The sequence below is a fragment of the Salvelinus alpinus genome, chromosome 8 (assembly GCF_045679555.1).
Source record: "Salvelinus alpinus chromosome 8, SLU_Salpinus.1, whole genome shotgun sequence".
NCBI classification, from domain to species: Eukaryota; Metazoa; Chordata; class Actinopteri; order Salmoniformes; family Salmonidae; genus Salvelinus; species Salvelinus alpinus.
Window position 1 is genome coordinate 42,157,576 of NC_092093.1, and position 25,585 is coordinate 42,183,160.

General features: G+C 43.3%; 1 protein-coding gene across 1 annotated transcript in view; it reads left to right on the plus strand.

The window, feature by feature from the left end:
• Positions 1 to 25,585, plus strand: part of LOC139583173 (protein eva-1 homolog A-like) — a 168,791-nt gene that overhangs the window by 37,701 nt on the left and 105,505 nt on the right. Inside the window, exons 2-4 of the mRNA XM_071413981.1 lie at positions 7,864 to 8,087; positions 16,360 to 16,483; positions 17,802 to 17,954. Of these exons, the coding sequence (XP_071270082.1) occupies positions 7,864 to 8,087; positions 16,360 to 16,483; positions 17,802 to 17,954 (501 nt within the window). The remainder of the gene's footprint in view (positions 1 to 7,863; positions 8,088 to 16,359; positions 16,484 to 17,801; positions 17,955 to 25,585) is intronic.

The window sequence follows — 25,585 nt, forward strand, 5'->3', positions numbered from 1 at the left end:
GGGCTTCCCCAGTGGCGCAATGGTCTAAGACATTGCATTGCAGTGCAAACTGAGTTGCTAGAGATGCTGGTTCGATACCCGTGCTGGCTGCCACCAGGAGACCCATGAGGCGGCTTTTGGTTTCTCTCTCTCTAAAAACAGAAATAAATCATTCTAAATAACAAACTGCTTTTAGTTACAAATTAGTGAGAATGTCTCACCCCATGTTCAAGAATGGCCTTTTTCTCGCTCACTCTAGGTTAAATTAAAACAAAATAATCTCCAAACTATTGTTATTTTTTAAACAAAGCTATTATTAGTATTATTATTAATGAATTTAGAATGATATCAAAGCCCCTTAGATATTCTCACAGATCAGATTTACCCTAACGAAAAATGCCTCTTAGATATTAGTTTTGAATACTTCAATGCTCTTATGCTCTTAATACTGTAGCCTACTCCCGACCGTCACTTTGTATGGCGCCATATTTTCCGTTCCGTCCTAACGGAAACCCAGAGGGTTTCGTTTTTGTTTTTCTTGGAATAGAAACACCATAATATTAATCAAATTAATTAAGCTACATTTCTTCAAATCAATCCCATATACTATGTTCTTACAAAAAAAAATGTAAATTTTCTAGTAATGTTAATATTGAAGACTATCAAATGCTTCTCAAAGATGTCCTCTGGTGGTCAAACTAGAACTAACTGGGGCGGTTAGAGTGTTGGACTAGAAACCGAAAGGTTGCAAGATCAAATCCCCGAGCTTACAAGGTAAAAAATATGTCGTTCTGCCTTTGAACAAGGCAATTAACCCACTGTTCCTAGGCTGTCATTGAAAATAAGAATTTGTTCTTAACTGACTTGCCTAGTTAAATAAAGGTAAAAATGGCTGACAATTAAATAATGTACCATAGAATTCTGCAGTCTGACACAACTTTTAAAGGAGGAACCACTGTAAGACAACATGCTAAACGTTACACGCTAGCTCTCTCCATATGACATCATCACAATGAAATGAGGGATTATATTAAAGGAGAGTGTTTCTTCCAAGGTGGTCCAGCCCAGGCGAGACAAAGCTAAGCTTGGCACGCTGTGTTTGTGTGTGTGTACTTGGGTGCGTGAGTATCTCATCGGCAATGCTGATTGCCCTATACTCCAGGATGTTTTCTGTTACTCTTTTATGCCAGTTGACTGAGAGAACTGTAGCAGCGTGCCACACAGTTCTTAATTAAAGTATTTCAGGGTGCAACACCCATGGCTTTGTCCGTTTGAACTTCCTGGGGAATAAGATGGAGGAGTGAAGGGTTTCCTATTCAGATAAGCTTTGTTTGCAGTGAATTATCTCATGTTCATTGAGTATCTTTGTTTGCAGTGAATTATCTCATGTTCATTGAGTATCTTTGTTTGCAGTGAATTATCTCATGTTCATTGAGTATCTTTGTTTGCAGTGAATTATCTCATGTTCATTGAGTATCTTTGTTTGCAGTGAATTATCTCATGTTCATTGAGTATCTTTGTTCGTAGTATGATTTTAAACTTTGGGCGCATTCCAGATTGTATTTAATGCAGTCGCGTGCACACGATCATATCTCACAACGCCTGGAAAAGGGATTAGCATCTCGGGGAATATTGTGCATTGACATGATATAGCAATCTGCTGAAATGCGCAGTGCTTCTTCAATCAAGACAACCTGGAATGCCAATAAAGGGTTGATTACTGTATGCCCTATATGCATTTAGCAGTGGCGCACCACCACTGCTTTTATTCTAAAAAATGAATGTTGTTATATAATGTATGAGTGTACAAAACATTGGGAACACCTGCTCTTTCTATGACTTAGACTGGCCAGGTAAATCCAGGTGAAAGCAATTATCACTTATTGATGTCACCTGTTAAATCCATTTCAATCAGTGTAGATAGAGGGGAGGGGACAATAACCTCTAAAAGTCTAAGCCGTTGGGGGGATGGGGTACCCAAGCTAACATATGGAATTGTTGGTAATGTTAATACAATGGATCATTTAGCTATTTGTTTTTGAATTTTAGGACCCCTTTAGCTATCAAAAAAATAGCTATACATATTTTTTTCCATAAAATATTGAATATAGCCTTTACTACTATAGCCCGTAGAAACGTTTTGAGTAACACATTCCTAAATGGCAAAAAAGAAAGTCCAAAAATAAATCATAAGGAATAAGGTTTTACATTTTCGGGATGTCTTATGGTCTGACAAACACTGCTGTAGCTCAGCCACCTTCCACCACAGATACAGAAGGCCAACATAGGCGGATTTTCTGGATTGAGACACAGCCCATGCTATCTTAAATTGATGGGGATTTTTTTGTTATGTTACTTAGATAGACTCTTAAGGATTTTAAAGAAGGATTGTTAAGCCTTGAGACAATTGAGACATGGATTGTGTATGTGTGCCATTCAGAGGGTGAATGGGCACGACAAAATATTGAAGTGCCTTTGAACTGGGTATGGTAGTAGGTGCCAGGCGCGCTGGTTTGAGTGTGTCAAGAACTGCAACGCTGCTGGGTTTTTCACGCTCAACAGTTTCCTGTGTGTATCAAGAATGGTCCACCACCCAAAGGACATCCAGCCAATTGATGGGAAGCGGGAGCAGGCGTGACAGTAACACAATATTACGAAGGTGACCTTAATGTTTTGTACACAGTGTATGTTATATAATGTACACTGAACAAAAATATGAACGCAACATATAAAGTGTTGGTCCCATGTTTCATGAGCTGAAATAAAAGATTCCAGACATTTTCCATGAACACAGAAAGCATATTTCCTTCAAATTTTGTGCACAAATGTGTTTACATCCCTGTTAGTGAGCATTTCTCCTTTGCCAAGCTAATCCATCCACCTGACATTTGTTTCATATCAAGAAGCTGACTAAACAGCATGATCATTACACAGGTGCACCTTTTTCTAGGTACAATAAAAGTCTACTCTAAAAATGTAATATTTTGTCATACAACACAATGCCACAGATGTGTCACGGATTCCCCCTGTACTGCTGCTCATTCCGTTCACCAGCTCCAGAGGTCTACGTCACCAGCCTTCTAGGCGTCATTGAACTAGATTCATTACCACCAACCCCGGACTGTCTTGTCTCATTACGCACACCTGGTTCCCATACCCACTAATTAGGATGTGTATATATGTGCTCTCTGTTCCCCATTGTCCTTGTGGATTATTGTCTCATGTCCGTTGGTTCCTGTTGTATCGGCTGTCGGGCTACGTGTTAATGCGCGCTTGTTATTACGGGCCTCGTCCCGTGTATTATTTAGAGGTTTACACCTCGCTCTTTTGTTTGGGTACATCTCTGTGTTATATGTATACGTGTTTGTTTTGGGCTTCGTCCCCGTCGTTTTCATGACGTACTTTATTTTGGGTGGAGAAATAAAAAACCCTATTACGTATTCCTACGCCTGTCTCCTGACATTATACAGCGTGACAAGATGTCTCAAGTTTTGAGGGAGCGTGCAGTTGGCACGCTAACTGCAGGAATTCCCACCAGAGTTGTCAGAGAATCTAATGTTAATTTCTCTCCCAGAAGCCGCATCCAATGTCATTTTAGAGAATTTGTCAGTAAAAGATCCAACCGGCCTCACAACCGCAGACCATGTGTAACCAACGCGACCCACGACCTCCACATCCAGCTTCTTCACGTACGGGATCGTCTGATACTAGCCACCCGGACAGCTGATAAAGCTGTGGGTTTGCACCACCGAAGAATGTCTGCACAAATTGTCAGAAACCATCTCAGGGAAGCTCGTCTGCGTGCTTGTCGCCCTCACCAGGGTCTTGACTTGACTGCAGTTCTGCATCGTTATCAACTTCAGTGGGCAAATGCTCACCTTCGATGGCCACTGGCACGCTGGAGAAGTGTGCTCCTCACGCATGAATCCCAGTTTCAACTGTACAATGCAGATGGCATACAGCGTCTTGTGGGCGAGCGGTTTGCTGATGTCAACATTGTGAACAGAGTGCCCCATGGTGGCGGTTGGGTTATGGTATGGGCAGGCATAAGCTATGGGCAACGAACACAATTGCATTTTATAGACGGCAATTTGAATACACAGAGATAGCATGATGAGATCCTGAGGCGCATTGAAGAGGACTGGGACAATATTCCACAGACCACAATCAACAGCCTGATGAACTCTATGCAAAGGAGATGTGTCGCACTGCATGAGGCAAATAGTGGTCATACCAGATACGGACTGGTTTTCGGACTCACACCCCTACCTTTTTTTTATGAATCTGTGACCAACAGATGCATATTTGTATTCCCAGTCATGTGAAATCCAAAGATTAGGGCCTAATGAATTTATTTTCAATTGACTGAACTTTAACTCAGTAAAATCTTTGAAATTGTTGCATGTTGAGTTTATATTTTTGATATATAGATGTATGCCACAGGAAGACACCACCACCCCCAGTAACTCTGACACCGCTGCAGAAGAAAATTATTGGGTTGATGTACTCAAATAGAATTGTATTTGCCACATACAACAGGTGTAGACCTTCCCGTGAAATTCTTACTTACAAGCTCTTAACCAACAATGCAGTTCAAGAGATAGAGTTAAGAAAATATTTACTAAGTAAACTAAAGTACAAAATCAAATAAAAAGTGACACAAAAAAAACAATAACGAGGGGGTACCGTTACCGAGTAAGTCTGCGGGGTACAGGTTAGTCGAGGTAATTTGTACATGTAGGTAGGGGTAAAGTGACTATGCATACAGTAGATAATAAACAGCTAGTAGCAGCAGTGTCAAAACAAGGGGGGGAGTGCTGCAGAGATGATTGTCTTTCTGCAAGATTCTCCCATCTCCACAGAGGATCTCTGGAGCTCTGTCAGAGTGACCATCAGGTTCTTTCTCACCTCCCTGACCAAGGCCCTTCTACCCTGATTGCTCAGTTTCGCCGGGTGGCCAGCTCTAGGAAGAGTCTTGGTGGTTCCAAACTTCTTCCATTTAAGAATGATGGAGGCCACTGTATTCTTGAGGATCTTCAATGCTGCAGAAATGTTTTGGTACCCTTCCCCAGATCTGTGCCTCGACACAATCCTGTCCCGGAGCTCTATGGACAATTCCTTCCACCTCATGGCTTGGTTTTTGCTATGACATGCACTGTCAACTGTGGGATCTTATATAGACAGGTGTGTGCCTTTCCAAATCATGTCCAATCAATTGAATTCACCACAGGTCAAGTTGTTTTTTATTTTTGTATTTCACCTTTATTTAACCAGGTAGGCTAGTTGAGAACACGTTCTCATTTACAACTGCAACCTGGCCAAGATAAAGCAAAGCAGTGCAACTTACAATATAGCAATTAAACACTGGAGTGATAGATGCGCAGAAGATGAGTGTGCAAGAAAGAAATATCTTGTAGAAACATCTCAAGGATGATCAATGGAAATGGGATGCACCTGAGCTCAATTTCAAGTCTCATAGCAAAGGGTCTGAATACTTATGTAAATGTGTTTATTTTTAGTTTTCTTATATAAATTTGCAAACATTTCAAAAAACCTATTTTCACTTTGCCATTATGGGGTAGTGTGTGTAGATTGCTGAGCAAAATGTTATATTTAATAGATTTTAGAATAAGGCTGTAACGTAACAAAATGTGGAAAAAGTCAAGGGGTCTGAATACTGTCCAAAGGCACTGTAGGTCCTGGATGGCAGGAAGCTTTGCCCCAGTGATGTACTGGGCCGTACGCATTACCCTCTGTAGTGGCGGGCGGTGATGCAACCGGTCAGTATACTCTCGGTGGTGCAGCTATAGAATCTTTTGAGGATCTGGAGACCCATGCCAAGTCTCCTGAGGGGGAAAGGTTTTGTCGTGTTCTCTTCAGGACTGTCTTGGTGTGTTTGGGCCATGATAGTTTGTTGGTGATATGAGGACCAAGGAACTCTCGACCCGCTCCACTACAGCCCCGCTGATGTTAATGGGTCTAGGGTTTCTTGGATGATGGTGTTAATGTGAGTCATGACCAGCCTTTCAAAGCACTTCATGGCTGCCGACGTGAGTGCTACGGCTCAGTAGTCATTTAGGCAGGTTACCTTCGCGTTCTTGGGCACGGGGACTATGGTGGTCTGCTTGAAACATGTAGGTATTACAGACTTGGTCAGGGAGAAGTTGAAAATGTCAGTGAAGTCACTTGCCAGTCGCTCCGCGCATGCTCCGAGTACACGTCCTGGTAATCCGTCTGGCCCTGCGGCCTTGTGAATGTTGACCTGTTTAAAGGTCTTGCTCACATTGGCTACGGAGAGCGTGATCACAGTCGTCTGGAACAGCTGGTGCTCTCTTGCATGCATCAGTGTTTCTTGCCTTGAAGTGAGCATAAAATGCATTTAGCTCACTGGACAGCTTGCGGCTGTGTTTTCCTTTGTAGTCCTTAATAGTTTGCAAGCCCTGACATATCCGACGAGCGCCAAAGCTGTCAAAGTAGTAGCATTCAATCTTAGTCCTGTATTAATGATTTGCCTGATTTGATGGTTCATCTGAGGGCATAGCGGAATTTCTTATAAGTGTCCAGATTAGTGTCCCGCTCCTTGAAAGCAGCAGCTCTAACCTTTAGCTCGATGCGCATGTTGGTTGGGATATGTACGCACGGTCTTCGTGGGGACAACGTCATCGATTCACTTATTGATGAAGCTGGTGATTGAGGTGGTATACTCCTCAATGCCGTTGGATGAGTACCGGAACATATTCCAGTCTGTGTTAGCAAAACAGTCCTGTAGCGTAGCATCCACGTGCGTCATTTCCGTATTGAGCGAGTCACTGGTACTTCCTGCTTAAGTTTTCTTGTTAGCAGGAATCAGCAGGATAGAATTATGGTCAGAGTTTCCAAATGGAGGGTGAGGGGGTTTTGTATGCATCTCGGTGTGTGGAGTAAATGTGGTCTAAAGTTTTTTTTTCTCCTCTGAAGGCACATGTTACATAGTGGTAGAAATGAGGTAAAATGGATTTAACTTTGCCTGCATTAAAGTTCCCGGCTACGAGGAGAGCCACTTCTTGATGAGCATTTTCTTGTTTACTTATGGCCATATACAGCTCATTGAGTGCGGTCTTAGTGCCAGCATCGGTTTGTGGTGGTAAATAGACGGCTACGAATAATATAGATGAGAACTCTCTTGGTAGACAGTGTGATCTACAGTTTATCATGAGGTACTCTACCTCAGGCGAGCAATACCTTGAGACTTCTTTAATATTAAACATTGCGCATAAGCTGTTATTGACAAATAGACACACATCCACCCCTCATCTTACCAGATGTAGCTGATCTGTCCTGCCGATGCACGGAAAACCCAGCCAGCTCTATATTATCTGTGTCGTCGTTCAGCCACGACTCGGTGAAACATAAGATATTTAAAAAATGTATGTCCCGTTGGTGGGACAGTCTTGAACGGAGATCATCCAGTTTATTCTCCAATGATTGTATGTTGGCCAATAGAACGGATGGTAGAGGCGAGTTACTCACTCGCCGACGAATTCTCACAAGGCACCCCGATCTCTGCCTCCTGTATTTCCGTCTTTTCTTTACGTGAATGACGGCTATTTGGGCCTGGTCTCAGGGAAGCAGTATATCCTTCAAGTCAGACTCATTAAAGAAAAAATCTTTGTCCAGTTCGAGTTGAGTAATCGCTTTTCTGATATCCAGGAGCTCTTTTCGGTCATAAGAGACGGCAGCAGCAACATTATGTACAAAATACATTACAAACAGTGCGAAAACAAATAAAATAGCACAGTTGGTAAGGAGCCATCCCCTCCGGCTCCATTATCTGTAGATGGATGTAGGTGTGCTGCTGTTTTCGTGGTAAACGTCGGTAAACATGGTGTTTTTCTCATCTCCTAGGTTACCTGTCCAAAGTGTTGAGGAACTACACCGAGCAGGCGGGCGACGGCGACTTCCTGTCGGTCCGCTGCCCGCCCCGCACCACCATCACCGTCCAGTCGGCTTTCTACGGCAGGAGTGGCCCCCTCCAACCCCAGCAGGGCCCGTCCCACCACAGACCCACCCTTTTAGGGACACTCCCACTGGAGGATGACTTGCATTGTTACATGTCCACAGCACTACAGGTAACTGCCCTTCCCTCCATACACACTTACTTTATAGACATTTATCCTTCTCTAGTACAGTGACAAAGGTCATGAAATAATGGTCATCTGCTGGTATTGACATTCGTCCAGGGTGATTTTCCCAAAGCCTTGTAGCAAAATGTGCAAAGGTGACACCCGAGAAACACCCACGTCAAACCACACCCCCAAGCCAACTCACGTTTGGCTCCTGTCATGGCCGCCAGCATTTCTTGATGAGCAAGACAAAAAAACGAGGTGACATTCCCCTTTAAGAGCCTCATGTTAGAAAGCTATTGTGCATCTCTGCTGCTTTTTCTGGATAGTCCTCTGTGGAGTGGCATACAGTAAACGGCACAACCTGAAACACTGCCTTCTTGGAAGTCTTCTTTTTAATGGCTCAGGTGTGTAATGTCAAAAAATCTTCTCCCATTCCTCACCGTATACAAAACAATGGTCTATATATCGATATCGCTTCAGGATCCTATTCAATAATGCATTTTCATTTTCATTGTTAACAAAAAGACAATTCTGAGACCCACATGTAGGTTAGCATAGCTCAGAGCGAACGTGGAGCCCGTCAAAGTTCCATTCGTTTGGAGGTAGTATTCATCATCAAACCTGAAATAGTTATACGTCAAAACATATTCAGCCGGCTCTAAAATAAAGTTTGTTGGTCGGTATTCATTCGTATGTCTTTTTCTTAGGTAGTGAGCTAGGGTTGCCAGACCCACCGTGTAGGGAATGCTGGAGTACAGACTCTCGACATCTAATGTGACCAGAATTCTATTAATCCGTTATTGGTGAGATCTTGGTTATAAATTCTTTCACATATGATGGCAATGATTGCACATGAGATTTTATGAAGGAGTCTAAAAAGTTTGACAATGGCTCTAGCAGTGAACTTATTCATGCAACTACTGGTCTGCCTGGATAATTGCCTTCTTGTATTTTAGGTTTGTGTAATTTATGCAAAATATACAGGCATGGACCTATGACACATGGGAAGGAAAATGTATTTAAAAAAATATATATATTTCACCTTTATTTAACCAGGTAGGCCAGTTGAGAACAAGTTCTCATTTACAACTGCGACCTGGCCAAGATAAAGCAAAGCAGTGCGACAAAAACAACAGAGTTACACACGGGATAAACAAACGTACAGTCAATAACACAATAGAAAAATCTGTATACATTGTGTGCAAATGAAGTAAGGTGGTAAGGCAATAAATAGGCCAATAGTGGCGAAGTAATTACAATTTAGCCATTTACACTGGAGTGATATATGTGCAGATGAGGATGTGCAAGTAGAAATACTGGTGTGCAAAAGAGCAGAAAAACAAATATCGGGATGAGGTAGATAGTTGGTTCGATGGGCTACTTACAGATGGGCTGTGTACAGCATTGGCAGCAGAGAACTGGAAGGAAAGGCGGCCAAAATAGGTATTGGCTTTGGGGATGACCAGTGAAATATAACTGCTGGAGCTCGTGCTACGGGTGGGTGATGCTATGGTGACCATTGAGCTGAGATAAGGCGGAGCTTTACCTAGCAAAGACTTATAGATGACCTGGAGCCAGTGGGTTTGGCGACGAATATGTAGAGAGGACCAGCCAACGAGAGCATACAGGTCGCAGTGATGGGGCTTTGGTGGCAAAACGGATGGCATTGTGATAGACTACATCCAGTTTGCCGAATAGAGTGTTGGAAGCTATTTTGTAAATGACATCTCCGAAATCAAGGATCGGTAGGATAGTCAGTTTTACGAGGATATTTTTGGCAGCATGAGTGAAGGAGGCTTAGTTGCGAAATAGGAAGCCGATTCTAGATTTAATTTTGAATTGGAGATGCTTAATGTGAGTCTGGAAGGAGAGTTTACCAGACACCTAGGTATTTATAGTTGTCGACATATTCTAAGTCAGAACCATCCAGAGTAATGATGCTAGTCGGGCGGGTGCGGGCAGCGATTGGTTGAAGAGGATGCATTTCGTTTTACTAGCATTTAAGAGCAGTTGGAGGCCACGGAAGGAGTGTTGTATGGCGTTGATGCTCGTTTGGAGGTTTGTTAACACAGTGTCCAAAGAAGGGCCAGATGTATACAGATGTATATTCATATTCAGGTTTTGAGATAAGCTTGCTTAATTAGGGCTTGCTCCAGATTTGAGCTAATATTCATTTAGAACACCTGTGTGGGATCAACACTCAGTTTTCCACAGAAACATTCATTACTGAGTTCTCTCTGAATCTCCTCATTGTATTCTTTATAGTCTAAAACGACCACAGTAACCCCCCTGCAGGTTTGCAGGTTTGATAACCAAAGATGAGTGTTTCATTAGTTCATTGAGTGCCTGTTCTTCTGTCCTGGTGAGGTAATTCTAAATATGTGTTGTTTTTTCTCATATATACAGACATGACTTCTTGTTCGACTAACCTACAATCGGTATTAATCGGAGTTGTTAACCATAGGGCAGAATTAGCTTTTGGGCCTAAAATTAGTAACAGTTTTTTTGGGGGGGGGGGGGGCGGGGGTTCTAGGCCAGAACTTTAATCTTACTAAATATTTTTTACAAATCAACTTTTGCTTTATTAGATCAAGCATTAAAAAAAAATATATTATTAAATTGTTTGCTAACTGAGATGATACTGTATATTACTGTCAGCTGCGCTCATTGCACTCACCTGGATTACCCCCTGTATATCTGTCTGTTCCTTGGTTGTGTTCCCTGTGACCGCATTATTCCGTACCGTGTTTGTTATGTGTTCCTGTCCAGACGCTGTTCCATTTCATGTTCGTCAGCTATTAAACCTTCACCTGCTTTCTCATCTCCTGCGTCGCCTCCTTACAATTACTGTGACATGAAATAACAGAAATTACATGCAAATCTCCTGGATATTGGTGAGGCTCTACCCCACCTGCCCCACATGTTTTTACTAAATTTAACTAGGCAAGTCAATTAAGCACAAATTATTATTTACAATGACGGCCTACCAAGAGGCACAATGCCTCCTGCGGGCTCAGGGGCTGGAATAAAAAACAAATACATTTATGTAGGACAAAACACACATCCCGACAAGAGAGACGGCACAACACTTAATAAACAGAGACCTAAGACAACAACACAACATGGCGCAACACATTATAACACAGCATGGTAGCAACACAACATGACAACAACATGGGAGCAACACAAGATGGCAGCAGGACAAACATGGTACAAACATTGTTTGGCACCGACAACAGCACGAAGGGCGAGAAGGTAGAATCAACGATACATCACGTGAAGCAGCCACAAGTGTCGGTAAATGAGTCCATGATTGAGTCTTTGAATGTAGAGATGGAGATAAAACTGTCCAGGTTGAGTGTTTTTTGCAGCTCGTTCTAGTCGCTAGCTGCAGCGAACTGAAAAGAGGAGCGACCCAGGGATGTGTGTGCTTTGGGGACCTTTAACATAATGTGACTGGCAGAATGGGTGTTGTATGTGGAGGATGAGGGCTGCAGTAGGTATCTCAGATAGGGGGAAGTGAGGCCTGAGAGGGATTTAAAAATAAGCAACAACCAGTGGGTCTTGCGCCAGGTATACAGAGATGGACAGTTTAAACAGGAGTATAGAGTGCAGTGATGTGTCCTATAAGGAGCATTGGTGGCAAATTTGATGGCCGAATGGTAAATACCATCTAGCTGCTCGAGAGCACCTTTACCTGCCGATCTATAAAATATGTCTCCATAATATAGCATGGATAGGATGGTCATATGAATCAGGGTTAGTTTGGCAGCTGGGGTGAAAGAGGAGCAATTACGATACCAAGTCTAGATTTAACCTTAGCCTGCAGCTTTGAAATGTGCTGAGAAAAGGACAGTGTACCATCAAGCCATACTTGCAGTACTTGTATGAGGTGACTACCTCAAACTCTAAACCCTCAGAGATAGTAGGCTCAACGGTGGAGGAGGCGGGAGCCACGTGACCTTTTGTAGAGGTGTTCAGAACAAGGTTAAGGGCATAGAGCTTGTTGGACATTCAGAAAGCTTTGTTGTAGAGTGTTTAACACAAAAATCCGGGGAGGGGCCAGCTGAGTATAAGACTCAGCTGAGCTATGTTGTGGATGGAAATTGAGAAGAGCATGGGACCTAGGATCGAGCCTTGGGGTACTCCCTTGGTGACAGGCAGTGGCTGAGACAGCAGATGTTCTGACTTCACACATTGCACTCTTTGAGAGAGGTAGACGCATCGCAACTGCAGGTAAGCATAGGCTACTTTGTAGTAAGCATTTAACTGAGAAGGTTTTTGAGAAAGACTTTTCATCTACCAGAAGACGGTTGTCATTAGGGTTGGGCGATATCCAGATTTCCATATCGTCACACCGTCCTTTTCTTATCTTGGGATTAACGGTATTTCCGGTTTAGTACACAAGGGGGTGTGTCAACAAAAAAAAGCCCATTGGGCATCTATTACCAGAATGCAATTAATAGCGAGTTTCCGTGGAGCCTGTTAGGTAAATATGCCAATGAACACAAACGGAAAATAAAATAATTGTAAAGACAGACAATCCAGGTCATAAATGTATACATATATAGGTAGGGGCTACCGCATGTCATTTTTGAGGAGTTTGGATATTTACAAGCAAATGTGAACAAGAGACATTGTGCAAATGAACAACGTTTGAATGCGTGCTTGTCTGAAGGAAGAACAGTCCTGGCTCTGGAGCAGCATGTGTGCACGGTGTGTCTGTGTGGAGTCTTCCTGCTCTGCTCGGAGAAGATGGGGGAGGAGCAGACGGACTGAGAACGGAGAGTAGAAAAAAACACAAGGAAATCAAGATATCCTACAGATAACCCATCCAAAGGGCTTTGAGTTCTCGAACACGGCAGAAAGCTAACAAAATATGATGCCCCATCACCTTATTAATTCAGCCACTTACTAGCAAACAATTTATTAAAAATAAAAAATGCTTGATCTAATAAAGCAAATGTTGATTTGTTCTCAGAATATCCAATAGTAATGTTCTAGACACACTTCATGCGAACATTGCAAGAACATTCATGTGTCCAGTTTTCTGAGGGAGGAGAATATTCCATCAACGTCCCACCAAACATACACAGAGCATGGTTGCCATGTTCTCAGAACATAAGATATGAATGTTCTAGACACGTTCATGGGAACGTCGCAGGAACATTTCGATGTATCAATTGTCAGGACGTCAGCTGATGGTCGCTAAGAAACTTCCCCCCCAGAAAGAAAATGTTGTCACACCTTGCTGCTGTTGTCAATCTAATCAAGGCCCTGATTGGTGAGCCACTCATCCAGGCATAGCTCTATGTCTGTAGGCAAGGTTAGGGATACCCTCACACAGTGCTTTAACATAGTGTTTTTTACTTACATATTTGACACGTTCATTTATACAGTAATTATTATTCAACACGTCCTTGTGAACGCACAACCTCTTGGTTGACAATACTCAGATCTTCCCGCCACACCAACATGTTCATGTCAGGTATCGTTTAATCTGACTTTTCTCATCACTGGGCTTTCACTATAGTTGTCTGATGTTGGTGAGGCATGTTAACTTGTTTTTAAAGAGCTCCTGAATCACTATGATCAATTAAATAGTTTTCTTGAGTGTACTTTTAACAGAGCTGAGATTTACTTCAAACTGCATTCACCCGATTGCTTACACCTATCAACTTGTTTCAGTAAGTTCCTAGGGAGGAGAAATTGGGGGTTTTCTGGACAGGGCCTAACTCTTCTGGCCCAATAAGCACATGCGCAAAAGAAAAATCCCTTATTGGGACAGTGGTTAGGGCGTACGTCATTTGGTGCTGGTGGCCTGGCTTCGAAACCCGGTCGGGGAGTCACCCTACTCTCACATTCTTAGCAATAGAATATCCTTACAGCACAACTATCCGTTCTAATTCAAATGTGTTTCTCAATGACACGTTTGTTCTAAATGGTATAGATTTCAAAAAGTTGATCGAGTTCTCTTTAGGTTGCTCAGCTATATAGAACTAATAAATACTGATCATTTATGAGGTAGCGTAAATGTGGTCATAATTTGTGCTCAAGGGGAAATCCTACAGATTCCTATATTTCAATGAGAAACTCATTTTAATTAGATCAGATAGGTGTGTTGTAACTGTTGCCAAATAATCCCATTAACATATTTTGCTAAGAATATCAGAGTAGGGGGACTGCCCTAGCGTGTCTTGAACAAAGGCCACCATCAGCAATGATGAACTCCCTAACCACTGCCCAATAAGGGATATCTCTAGGACATGTGCTTATTGGACCAGTATAGTTAGGCTCTGTCCAGAATAAACCCTACCCCTTCCTCCCTAGACACTAGTGTAGATCTGAAACAACTGGATAGATGGAAACAATAAGGGATATCTCTAGGACATGTGCTTATTGGACCAGTATAGTTAGGCTCTGTCCAGAATAAACTCTACCCCTTCCTCCCTAGACACTAGTGTAGATCTGAAACAACTGGATAGATGGAAACAATAAGGGATATCTCTAGGACATGTGCTTATTGGACCAGTATAGTTAGGCTCTGTCCAGAATAAACTCTACCCCTTCCTCCCTAGACACTAGTGTAGATCTGAAACAACTGGATAGATGGAAACAATAAGGGATATCTCTAGGACATGTGCTTATTGGACCAGTATAGTTCTGTCCAGAATAAACCCAACCCCTTCCTCCCTAGGCACTAGTGTAGATCTGAAACAACTGGATAGGTGGAAGGCTGTAAACAATAGGGTGATTGCAAATAAATCTCAGCTCTGTTAAAAGTACACTCAAGAACAACTTGTATCGATCATAGTGATTCAGGAGTGTTTTAAAACAGGTTAACATGCCCCACCAACATTAGACAACTATACCGAAAGCCCTTACATTGCTGAAATAAGTATATCAAATCAAATCCATGATGAGAATAGTCAGATTAACCGATAGATGACACGGACATGGTGGAGTAGCAGGAAGATGGGAGTATCGTTCAAATCCCCGGCGAGGACAATAAATACTGTATAAACACACATGCACAATGTAACCATGTATGTCAAAGTCTGTCAAATATGTAAGATGAAAACACTTACACACTGTTTGTGTGAGTGTCCCTAACCTTGCCAACAGACAAAGAGCTATGAATGGATCAGTGGTTCGCCAATCAGGGCCTTGATTGCCTCGGCAACGGTAACTAGGCTTGAGGTGTTAAGCGAAACTTTTCATTCATTATGTTCTGAGAACATGGCAACCGTGTTCTGTGTATCTTTAGTGGGATGTTGATGGAATATTCTCCTAACCCTCAGAAAACTGGATACGTGAATGTTCTTGCAACGTTCCCATGAAACGTGTCTAGAACCTTAATATGGGATATTCTGAGAACATAGTAACCATGTTCTGTGTGTGTTTTTGTTTGACGTTATAGAATGTTCCCCTAACTTTTCCTCAATAAAGCAGCTAGCTTGAATCCTTGTAATCCCCGTTTCAACAGCGCAGACATAAAACGCTATGAAGACATGATGTCACACGCTGTTTTTTACCACTATGTTCATTTTGGGGGTATGACGACACAAGCTGCTGTACCTTTTCTAATATTATCACATCCCTGGCCATTGTGTCTCCTCAATGAAGCGCGATGACATGACATAAACGTCAGCGTGCAACCGTGCTTGAGATTTACGGTCTGGCAGCACACACCTGAAGAACACTGGGAGGTTGTCTTCTATCCGTCTCTGTTTGTTTTAGTGGAACTCGCTGCCCAAGTGCTAGCTTTGCCCGGTTGGTGGGCACCGACCTACCCATCACAACTCCCAGTGCCACACTCTGTGGTCAATCATAAATGGGCACCTCCCAGCATAAGGGTGGCCCGTGTCAACAGTGTGATGCGTTCTGTGGGGGAAATGACTGAACTCCTGCCTTTTTTGTTATTTTTCAATAAACTTCCAGGGAATTTGGTGAGAGGGAGGAAGGGGGGAATTCCTCAATTCCTTGCTGTGGAATGTGGTAGATTCTAGAATGTTACTCAGCTGTGTCAAAACAAGAAAAAGAAGGAAAGGTGTATGACTGGGAAATCTGATACATGGAAGTGACTGGAATGTTGCTTCTTTGCAACCATTCTACTGTTCCCATGGCGTGGGAGGAGAAGGGGACGTTAAGGGTGTTTTGAAGTGGTTTTAGGTTTGTGTGCCGCCGATCTCACCGACGCTTGCTTATTGCTCTCTCTCCCTCTTCCTCTCTCTCCCTTCCTCCCTCCCTTCCTCAATCTCTCCCTCTCTCATAGAAAATGTTGGATGAGTGCCAGGACAGGAGGAGCTGTAAGGTCCTTGTCAACAGTCGTCTCTTCGGGATGGACCCATGCCCCAGCAGCAGCAAACACCTCATCGTGTGGTACAAATGCAGGCCTAGTAAGTCCCTCATCACCCCCCAACGTCTCTTTATAGTTTATACTCCTCCTTCAACTGTCTGTCTGTCTAGCTCTCTCTCTCTCTCTGACACACTCAGAGAGACCTGCACGCACGCACAGAGAAAACCCGGGTGACAATATATATACGATTTGAATCCCATTCATACTAAATGAGCAGAAACGGAAGCGGGAGCCTTCACAATGTGGACTATGTTTCGCCATGCACAGGTATTCCACACACAGAGTCCAGTGACAGTGACAGTGACCCGTGACAGAGCTCAATACCCAAAGTACCTCAATCAGCCATGATATCAAAACTATGGACATGGGGGGAGTGGAACAGGAATGCAACGGAGAAGAAGGTGACAGGGAATGAAAGAGAGAGTAGAGAGGGACACAGAGATAGAGAGAGATACACACACATACACAAAGAGGGAGAGAGAGAGAGCAAGAGGGAAGGAGAAAATACTGAGAATACTAATACGTATGTATTGAATGCAAACCCAGCTCTCTTTTTCTCCCTCTCCCTTTCAGAGGAAGTGACACCTTCTTGTTACGCCTCACTAAAATCCCACTTAGGTCACACTGAGACATTTCTCTCTCGCCAGAAGTTATTGGTTCAGTGACAGGACAAAAGAGCTGTTGATTGGTTCAGGGTCAGGGTAGGGGAGGGGTCAGTGGAGTGAGTGCGAGTGACCGTACCACACCTCAGGAATGACATGAATGGACTTAAGGCTGTGTCCCAAATGGCACCCTATTCCCTAGAAACAGTAGGGCACTACTTTTGACCAGGGCTCATAGGGCTAGTATGTAAAATATTGCATTACATAGGGAATAGGGTGTCATTTGGCACGCTACCTTAGTTACTACAACATTCTGGGTGGTGGGATTACTTCACTGTTATTCTGGGTGAAGGAGAGAAAGACGGAGGGGAGGAAAGATGGATGGGGAGAGAGGTTGAAAGTTGGGATGGAGATTTCAGTGTTGTAGTACAGAAGGATTGAGAAAAGGCTAAGGGCGCTTAGAAAGGGATGAATGGAAAGAAGTATGAAAAACACACACACTTGAATATGTGCATTTGTGCATTTGCACACATGGAAAATATAAAGTCAAACTTCAGAGTAAGCCTGAGACTGACAAAAAGGGTTAAAGTGTGTGTGTGTGTGTGTGTGTGTGTGTGTGTGTGTGTGTGTGTGTGTGTGTGTGTGTGTGTGTGTGTGTGTGTGTGTGTGTGTGTGTGTGTGTGTGTGTGTGTGTGTGTGTGTGCGTGCGTGTACAATAACACTAAGGTCTCTCTCTCACCCCATCTTCTAAACCAGATGAGTATAAGAGTAAGGTGGCGTGCGAGGAAGAGAGAATGAAGCTGACCTGTAAACAGGGAATGCAGATCACCGTCTACTCGGCCATGTTCGGTCGAACCCAGCAGGGTACCCTGGAGTGTCCTACCCACCACAGGAGGGCGTCGTCCGTAGGTAAGACCATCACCCATGTATAGAACCTGGAGTTTTCCCTGACCACTTGAACTCTGGGCCTAAAGCATCTGTGTAACTAGGACCTAGAGTTTCTCCTGGGTCCTAAACTTGGGGTATATGATGCATTGGTCCAGAGCCAGGCGTTTTTGGAGAGTCACTCGTACTCGGAGAGTCAGGCGGAGAATGGCGTGTTGAAGAGGGCGAGGAACGAGATGGAGTCACAAACCATGCCAGGCACACCGGTGAGCTCTGGCGCTCCACCTCCGACAGGCTGAGTCAACATACCTGGCGGGTTCAATCGCTTTATTGTTGAATTATTTAAGGCTCCTTTCTCTTCACTGTGCTGGAGTTATTTTGAGAATGAAGTAGGCTAGTGAAGGCAACAAAGTGTTGCTTACTGGAACACCCAAGTCATCCAATTGTTATAATAGGATATGAAGCAATAGCCTATCCGCGTGTGGTCAACTATTTCAGCACCGTTTCACACTGCTCTGAGACAGGCATTGGGACTGGTCTTGATAAATCAATTAGATTTTTATTTTGACTGAATCTCCGTTTGGGTATTGGTTAGACTAGAATTATGGTGTGGAAATGTTAGGATTATTTTTCTCTTCGCTCGCAGTCACTTAGTAGCCTAGGCCTACCACCGACCGGTCACTTGTACAGCGCCAAAAAACACAACGGAAATATCACATTTACATAAGTAGTCAGACCCTTCACTCAAAACTTTGTGAAAGCACCTTTGGCAGCGATTACAGCCTTGAGTCTTCTTGGGTATGACACTACCATTCTTCTCTGCAGATCCTCTCAAGCACTGTCAGGCCACTCTACCAAATAGGCCTGATTGGTGGAGGGCTGCAGAGATGGTTGTCCTTCTGGAAGGTTCTCCCATCTCCACAGAGGAACTCTAGAGCTCTGTCAGAGTGACCATTGGGTTCTTGGTCACCTCCCTGACCAAGGCCCTTCTCCCCCGATTGCTCAGTGTGGCCGGGTGGCCAGCACTAGGAGGAGTCTTGCTGGTTCCAAACTTCTTCCAATTTGCACCTAAGCTCAATTTCGAGTCTCATAGCAAAAGGTCTGAGTACTTATGTAAATAAGGTATTTCGGTTTGACTTATTTTTCAAATTAGCAAAAATGTCGAAGAACCTGTTTTCGCTTTGTCATTATGGGGTATTGTGTGTAGATTGCTGAGGAAATGTTTTTATTTAATCAATTTTCGAATAAGGCTGTAACGTAACAAAATGTGGAAAAAGTCAAGGAGTCTAAATACTTTCCGAAGGTACTGTATAGGGCGAAATATCAATCTAGAACAGGATGATCTATTTTGGATGCAATTTGAATGGAGCTGATGGAGAGAAAGACTGTGAGTGTGCTCGAGCGTGCACTGATTTAAAGCAACAATAATTTAGTGATACGGTTTCATACGGTTTCACTACCATTAAGACAGAAGTGTGTGTGTGTGTGTGTGTGTGTGTCAGACTTAGTTCACGTTACTCCTCTCTTTACAGCCTAATACACTCAGGGTGACATATACATCCATCATGCAAAAGAGCACAGATCTGTGCAAAAATGTGGTGAACCTCATAATCTGTAAGAGTTCGTTCATTTGAAACCTCAACAATGGCCGTTGTAGGGAGGGTTAACAGAACATTTTGCACAGATCTGTGGTCTTTGATATGACGGGAATCTCTCCCTCAATCCCTTTCTGTCTCATATTCTCCCTGTCATTGTTACTTTCCCTCTCTCACCTCACCCCCCCCCCCCCCCCACCCCCTCCCACTGCCCCACAAACTGTTCACTTACTTGATCCCCCCGTGTCGTCTTGTATTTGATGTGGCTTCCATGTCACCATGCAGAGGAAGTGAGGGTGCTTGAGTGACAGGCCACACAGACAGTGTTAATGATCTTAATTGCTTTTCCCTTCCGTGGAATACTACGACAATAGTGTGTGTCTGGGAGAGACTGTCTGTGTGTGCTTGAGTTTTCTAGGTTGGTCTTAAAATTAGGTGTAAAATAGAGCCTGGAAGGTATCTACAGTAAACATTTGTTCTTCTTCTGTAATGAGGTCAATTTGAAATCGTGTGTGTGTGTGTATGTGTATGCCAACATTAACCCAACATTCACTAATGGAGAAATCAGAGAAGGGATGCCTGCTCAGGTGTGTGTGTGTGTATGTGTATGCCAACATTAGCCCAACATTCACTAATGGAGAAATCAGAGAAGGGATGCCTGCTCAGGTGTGTGTGTGTGTGTATGTGTATGCCAACATTAACCCAACATTCACTAATGGAGAAATCAGAGAAGGGATGCCTGCTCAGGTGCTCAGGTGTGTGTGTGTGTTGCCGTGTGTGTTGCCGTGTGTACATAGGGAGTACAGTGAAGAGCAGGAAGGATTTTGTTCCAGAATAGCTTTCCAGCTCACGGAGCCACCTTAAAAGTATTGCTCTGGTTCTGTAGTCTGAGGAAGACTGCTATTCTGGTCTCAACACACACACACACACACACACACACACACACACACACACACACACACACACACACACACACACACACACACACACACACACACACACACACAAGCACACACGTGTACACACTCACACACGCCCTGTGATCTGTGCGCTCCTCTCATTTGGAGGAGGAGGGGGTGGCGGTGGTAGCTGAAGAATCTTCAAAGCGACGGGGACAGGGCCAAGTTCAGGACTCTGTCATCTGACCCATTAGCATCACACACACCCCCTGACATCTAAATTGTCCTCAATGTAACTTTGGCTAGACAAATGAAGATCTATCGAATACCAAGATAGCAGGGTTGCAGTCAGTTCTGTTTACAATCCAGTCAACTCAGAAAATGAATTAAAATGCAATTCATGACTTGAAAATTTGCCCTTAAAGTGTATGATGACTTGAGTATTAACTCAACTAGAACATGCAGGAACTATGTTATGTGTTCTTTCTGTCCTGGAACAGTCCGTGTGTGGTTGACTCTACTCTGGTTGTCTCTACAATAACAGATGGAGTCGGAGACCTTGTGCAGAAGTGACGAATCGCTTGAATGCCAGGAAATGACACAGGAGGGACATTCAGTGGCTGTGACACACACACACACACACACACACACACATTGTGTTTAGGCGCCACATGATCGTTTTCATAGCCATCCCCTCTGACTCAACAGATAATCTAATATCAGCTTACACAGAGGTGTGTACAGTTTACAGGCGCGCGCGTTTGTACCAATGCGCACATGCGTGTGCGAGCCAGTGTACTCACGGTTTTAGATGTAGGCCTACAGAATGTTTATATTTTTATACAGTACCAGTCAAAAGTTTGGACACACCTACTCATTCAAAGGTTTTTCTTTATTTTTTTTTTTACTATTTTCTACATTGTAGAATAATAGTGTAGACCTCAAAACTATGAAATAACACATATGGAATCATGGAGTAACCAAAAAACGGTATATTTGAGATTCTTCAAAGTAGCCACCCTTTGCCTTGATGTCAGATTTGCACACTCTTTGCATTCTCTCAACCAACTTCATGAGGTAGTCGCCTGGAATGCATTTCAATTAACAGGTGTACCTTGTTAAAAGTTAATTTGTGGAATTTATTTACTTCTGTGCCAATGTAGGGGTGGTATACAGAAGATAGCCCTATTTGGTAAGACCAAGTCCATATTATGGCTAGAACAGCTCAAATAAGTAAAGAGAAACGGCAGTCCATCATTACTTTAAGACATGAAAGTCACTCAATTCGGAAAATGGCAAGAACTTTTAAAGTGCCGTCGCAAAAGCCATCAAATGCTATGATGAAACTGACTCTCATGAGGACTGCTACAGGAAAGGAAGACCCAGAGTTACCTCTGCTGCAGAAGATACGTTCATTAGAGTTAACTGCATCTCAGATTGCAGCCTAAATAAATGCTTCACAGAGTTCAAGTAACAGACACATCTCAACATCAACTGTTCAGATGAGACTGCGTGAATCAGGCCTTCATAGTCGAATTGCTGCAAAGAAACCACTACCAAAGGACCAATAAGAAGAAGAGACTTGCTTGGGCCAAGAAACACGATTATTAGACTGGTGGTAATCTGTCCTTTGGTCTGATGAGTCCAAATTTGAGATTTTTGGTTCCAACCGCCGTGTCTTGTGAGATGCAAAGTAGGTGAACGGATGATCTCTGCATGAGTGGTTCCCACCATGAAGCATGGAGGAGGAGATGTGATGGTGTGGGGGTGATTTGCTGGTGACATATCTTCTGAATACCACCCCTACCTTGTCACAACAGAACTGATTGGCTCAAACGCATTAAGAAGGAAAGAAATTCCACAAATGAACCTTTAACAAGGCGCACCTGTTAATTGAAATGCATTCCTGGTGACTACCTCATGAAGCTGGTTGAGAGAATGCCAAGAGTGTGCCAAGCCGTCATCAAGGCAAAGGGTGGCTACTTTGAAGAGTCTCAAATATATTCTGATTTGTTTAACACTTTCTGTTGTTATTTCATAGTTTTGATATCTTCACTATTATTTGAGAATGTAAAAAATTGTTCAAATAAAGAAAAACCCTTGAATGAGTAGGTGTGTCCAAACTTTTGAATGGTAGTGTATATATATATATATACAGTGGGGAGAAGGAAGTATTTGATACATGCAAATGTATTACTTAAAAATCACACAATGTGATTTTCTGGATTTTTGTTTTAGATTCCGTCTCTCACAGTTGAAGTGTACCTATGATAAAAATTACAGACCTCTACATGCTTTGTAAGTAGGAAAACCTGCAAAATCGGCAATGTATCAAATACTTGTTCTCCCCACTGTATATATATATATATATACTGTGTATATATACACAGGCACACACACACAGAGACATCATCTTTATACCTGCTTCCGTGTGAGAGGAGTTATGGGCCTATCCCACACATCATGGTGTTTTTATAGTCATGTGCTACTGAGATGAATGTCACTACAACACACGCGTGGACATACGCACACAAACTGGCAAGCACCCGTCACTTCAACTCACACACGCACACACACACACTGTCATCTTCATACAGAGCATGACTAGGCAACTTAGCAGCAGAGGCCATTTTGTAGTGGTACAAACAAAAAACAAAAACAAGCTGATTTAGAGTGGTTTAATGTCGACGTTTTCAGCACAATGCCTTTCTTAAGACCGGTCTCAATTAACAATGCACTGGAAGTGGATAACGGGGATGGGGTCAGTTCCCTTTTCAATTCATTCAATTCACAAAGTAAAGAGAAGCATTGAGGATAATTGGAATTACTTCCTGGTTTGAAATGGAATCGACTGTGTTGTGGTTCCTTTGAAATTAATGTTCAACTGTAAGCACATCATTCAACACCATATATATATTTGGACCAGTGAAGCTACAATTAAAAATGTGCCTCTGCATTCCAGCATTTTGGATTTGAGATCAAATGTTACATATTTGCCGACGATGCACCTTTTATTTTATTTTCATGCGTACCTGTTTGACCGTCTAGGATCGAAAGCACTTCATATGAGACTTGTATAAGCCGTTGCCAAACTGACTGAAGGTCAGTGTGACAGGCTGGTTTCGTGAGTAGTGGGGGTTCGATGAGAAAGCTGCGACCTATTGACGTATGAAAGCATTCACTCCGCTCTGGTTTCAACATTCCCACAACGTTCAGAAGCTGCCAGGGCGACACATCCTGGTGGGAAATTACAGCGTGTCCGATCTGGCCGGGGGCGTTCAGGAACGTCTGACCGGCAGCCTCTCCGGGATTGACACGGATGTCGGGATGGCACTCTGCAGGGTTCTGCCGACTATCTATAGACCGTGCTGGGTTGGATTTGGGTCGGATGTTCAGACATACGTTTCTAAATGGAGTAGTTCACTACCAACCTGGAAGGAAGTTAAAGGTTGATTCATTTAATTGATTTATTTATTTAATTGAAGTGTCATACACCAATTGGTGCCCAGCACGTATGGGTTCACAAGACATTATTTATTTAAGTACACAAAACAAAATGACAGTCATTTGAGGGTGGCACTTCAGAATATTTTCACTCTCTCACCCTTACGTCCTCCTTTACTTCAGTTTCTAATGGCTCAGTGGGTTAGAGCACAGTTTACTCCTGCCTGGACCACATACTGATTAAAGGTGTCAGTTAATGTTGCCAGTTCTGTCAGTTGCTTTGTATAGAAGTGTCTACTGAATGTATAAGGACACGAGGCGAGACCCAAATGCAGACACCGGGAGGCAGATGGTTGAGCTCCGATATTTATTCTTTCAAAAGGGGTAGGCAAAAGACAGGTTCGGGGACAGGTGAGAGTTCATGTCAGAGTCCAAACAGTACGAGGCGATAGGCAGGCTCGAGGTCAGGACAGGCAGAGGTTCAGTGATCAGGTCCGAGTGCAAACAGTGCAAGGGGATAGGCAGGCTCGAGGTCAGAACAGTCAGAGTGGTCAGGCAGGCGGGTTCGGCGTCACGACAGGCAAGGGTCAAAACCAGGAGGGCTAGGATAAAACAGAGACTGGAAAAAATAGGAGCTAGGAGAAACGCTTGTAGACTTGGCAAAACAAGACGAACTGGCACAGAGAGACAGGAAACACAGGGATAAATACACCGGGGACTAATGGGGAAAACAGGATACACCTGCAGGTGGGTGGAGACAATCACAAAGACAGGTGAAACAGATCAGGGTGTGACAAAATGGCCATATTATTATTATCAAGTAGTAATTTATCTAAGTGGGGTCTCCACTATCATAGCTTCCTCCAATTCAGTCATACCAGATCAGTAATGGTCTAACTTCAAAGAAAGGATGAAAGATTCAACTGGTGTCTGTGTTGCTCTTTAGCTCCTGAGCTGGGCTATTTTACCTGTGACCTCCATCATCATTCGTCCTGAGTCTGTTGACACCTGAGGAGTGGCCTGTCCTCTCTCATCTTTCTGGGGCTGGAGTGTGGGATGGCAGTACACACACACAGGCACAAACACACACACACACACACACACACACACACACACACACACACACACACACACACACACACACACACACACACACACACACAGACACATGCATGAACACACACAATGTGAGTGAGTTCAGTAGTGTCTGTTTTCAAAGGGAACTCCCCCATCTCTCTACAACTTGGTCTGTTTTGGGTTTTTATGGTCTGTGTCTGCCTAAGGGCATCCATGCAGAACCAGGGGCAACATTCCCAAATGGTTTTGTGGGTGTCCGGTTGTCCCGACCAAACCTTGGTTCAAACAGTCAATTTTGTTCTCTTTCAAATACTTTGATGTATTCAATCGGGCTAGCCTGGCACATTAGAAACAATGGAATAGTCCCGAAAGTGCAAACTCACCCGTCTGGCAATGCTAAAAGTATACAATTCTGAACCCTCCTTACCCAGCGAGCCTTAGAAAAGCAGCCATGGGCACTTATTCATAAAGCGGCTCAGAGTGGAGTGCTAATCTAGGATCAGTTTGACCTTTAGATCACAATTAATAGAATTACATGGACAGGAGGACCTGATCCTAGATCGCACTCCCACTCTGAGATTTTTTGTGAAAACGGGCCCTGGGCTTTTTTACTACAGCAGTCCTTTTGGGATTCTGTGGT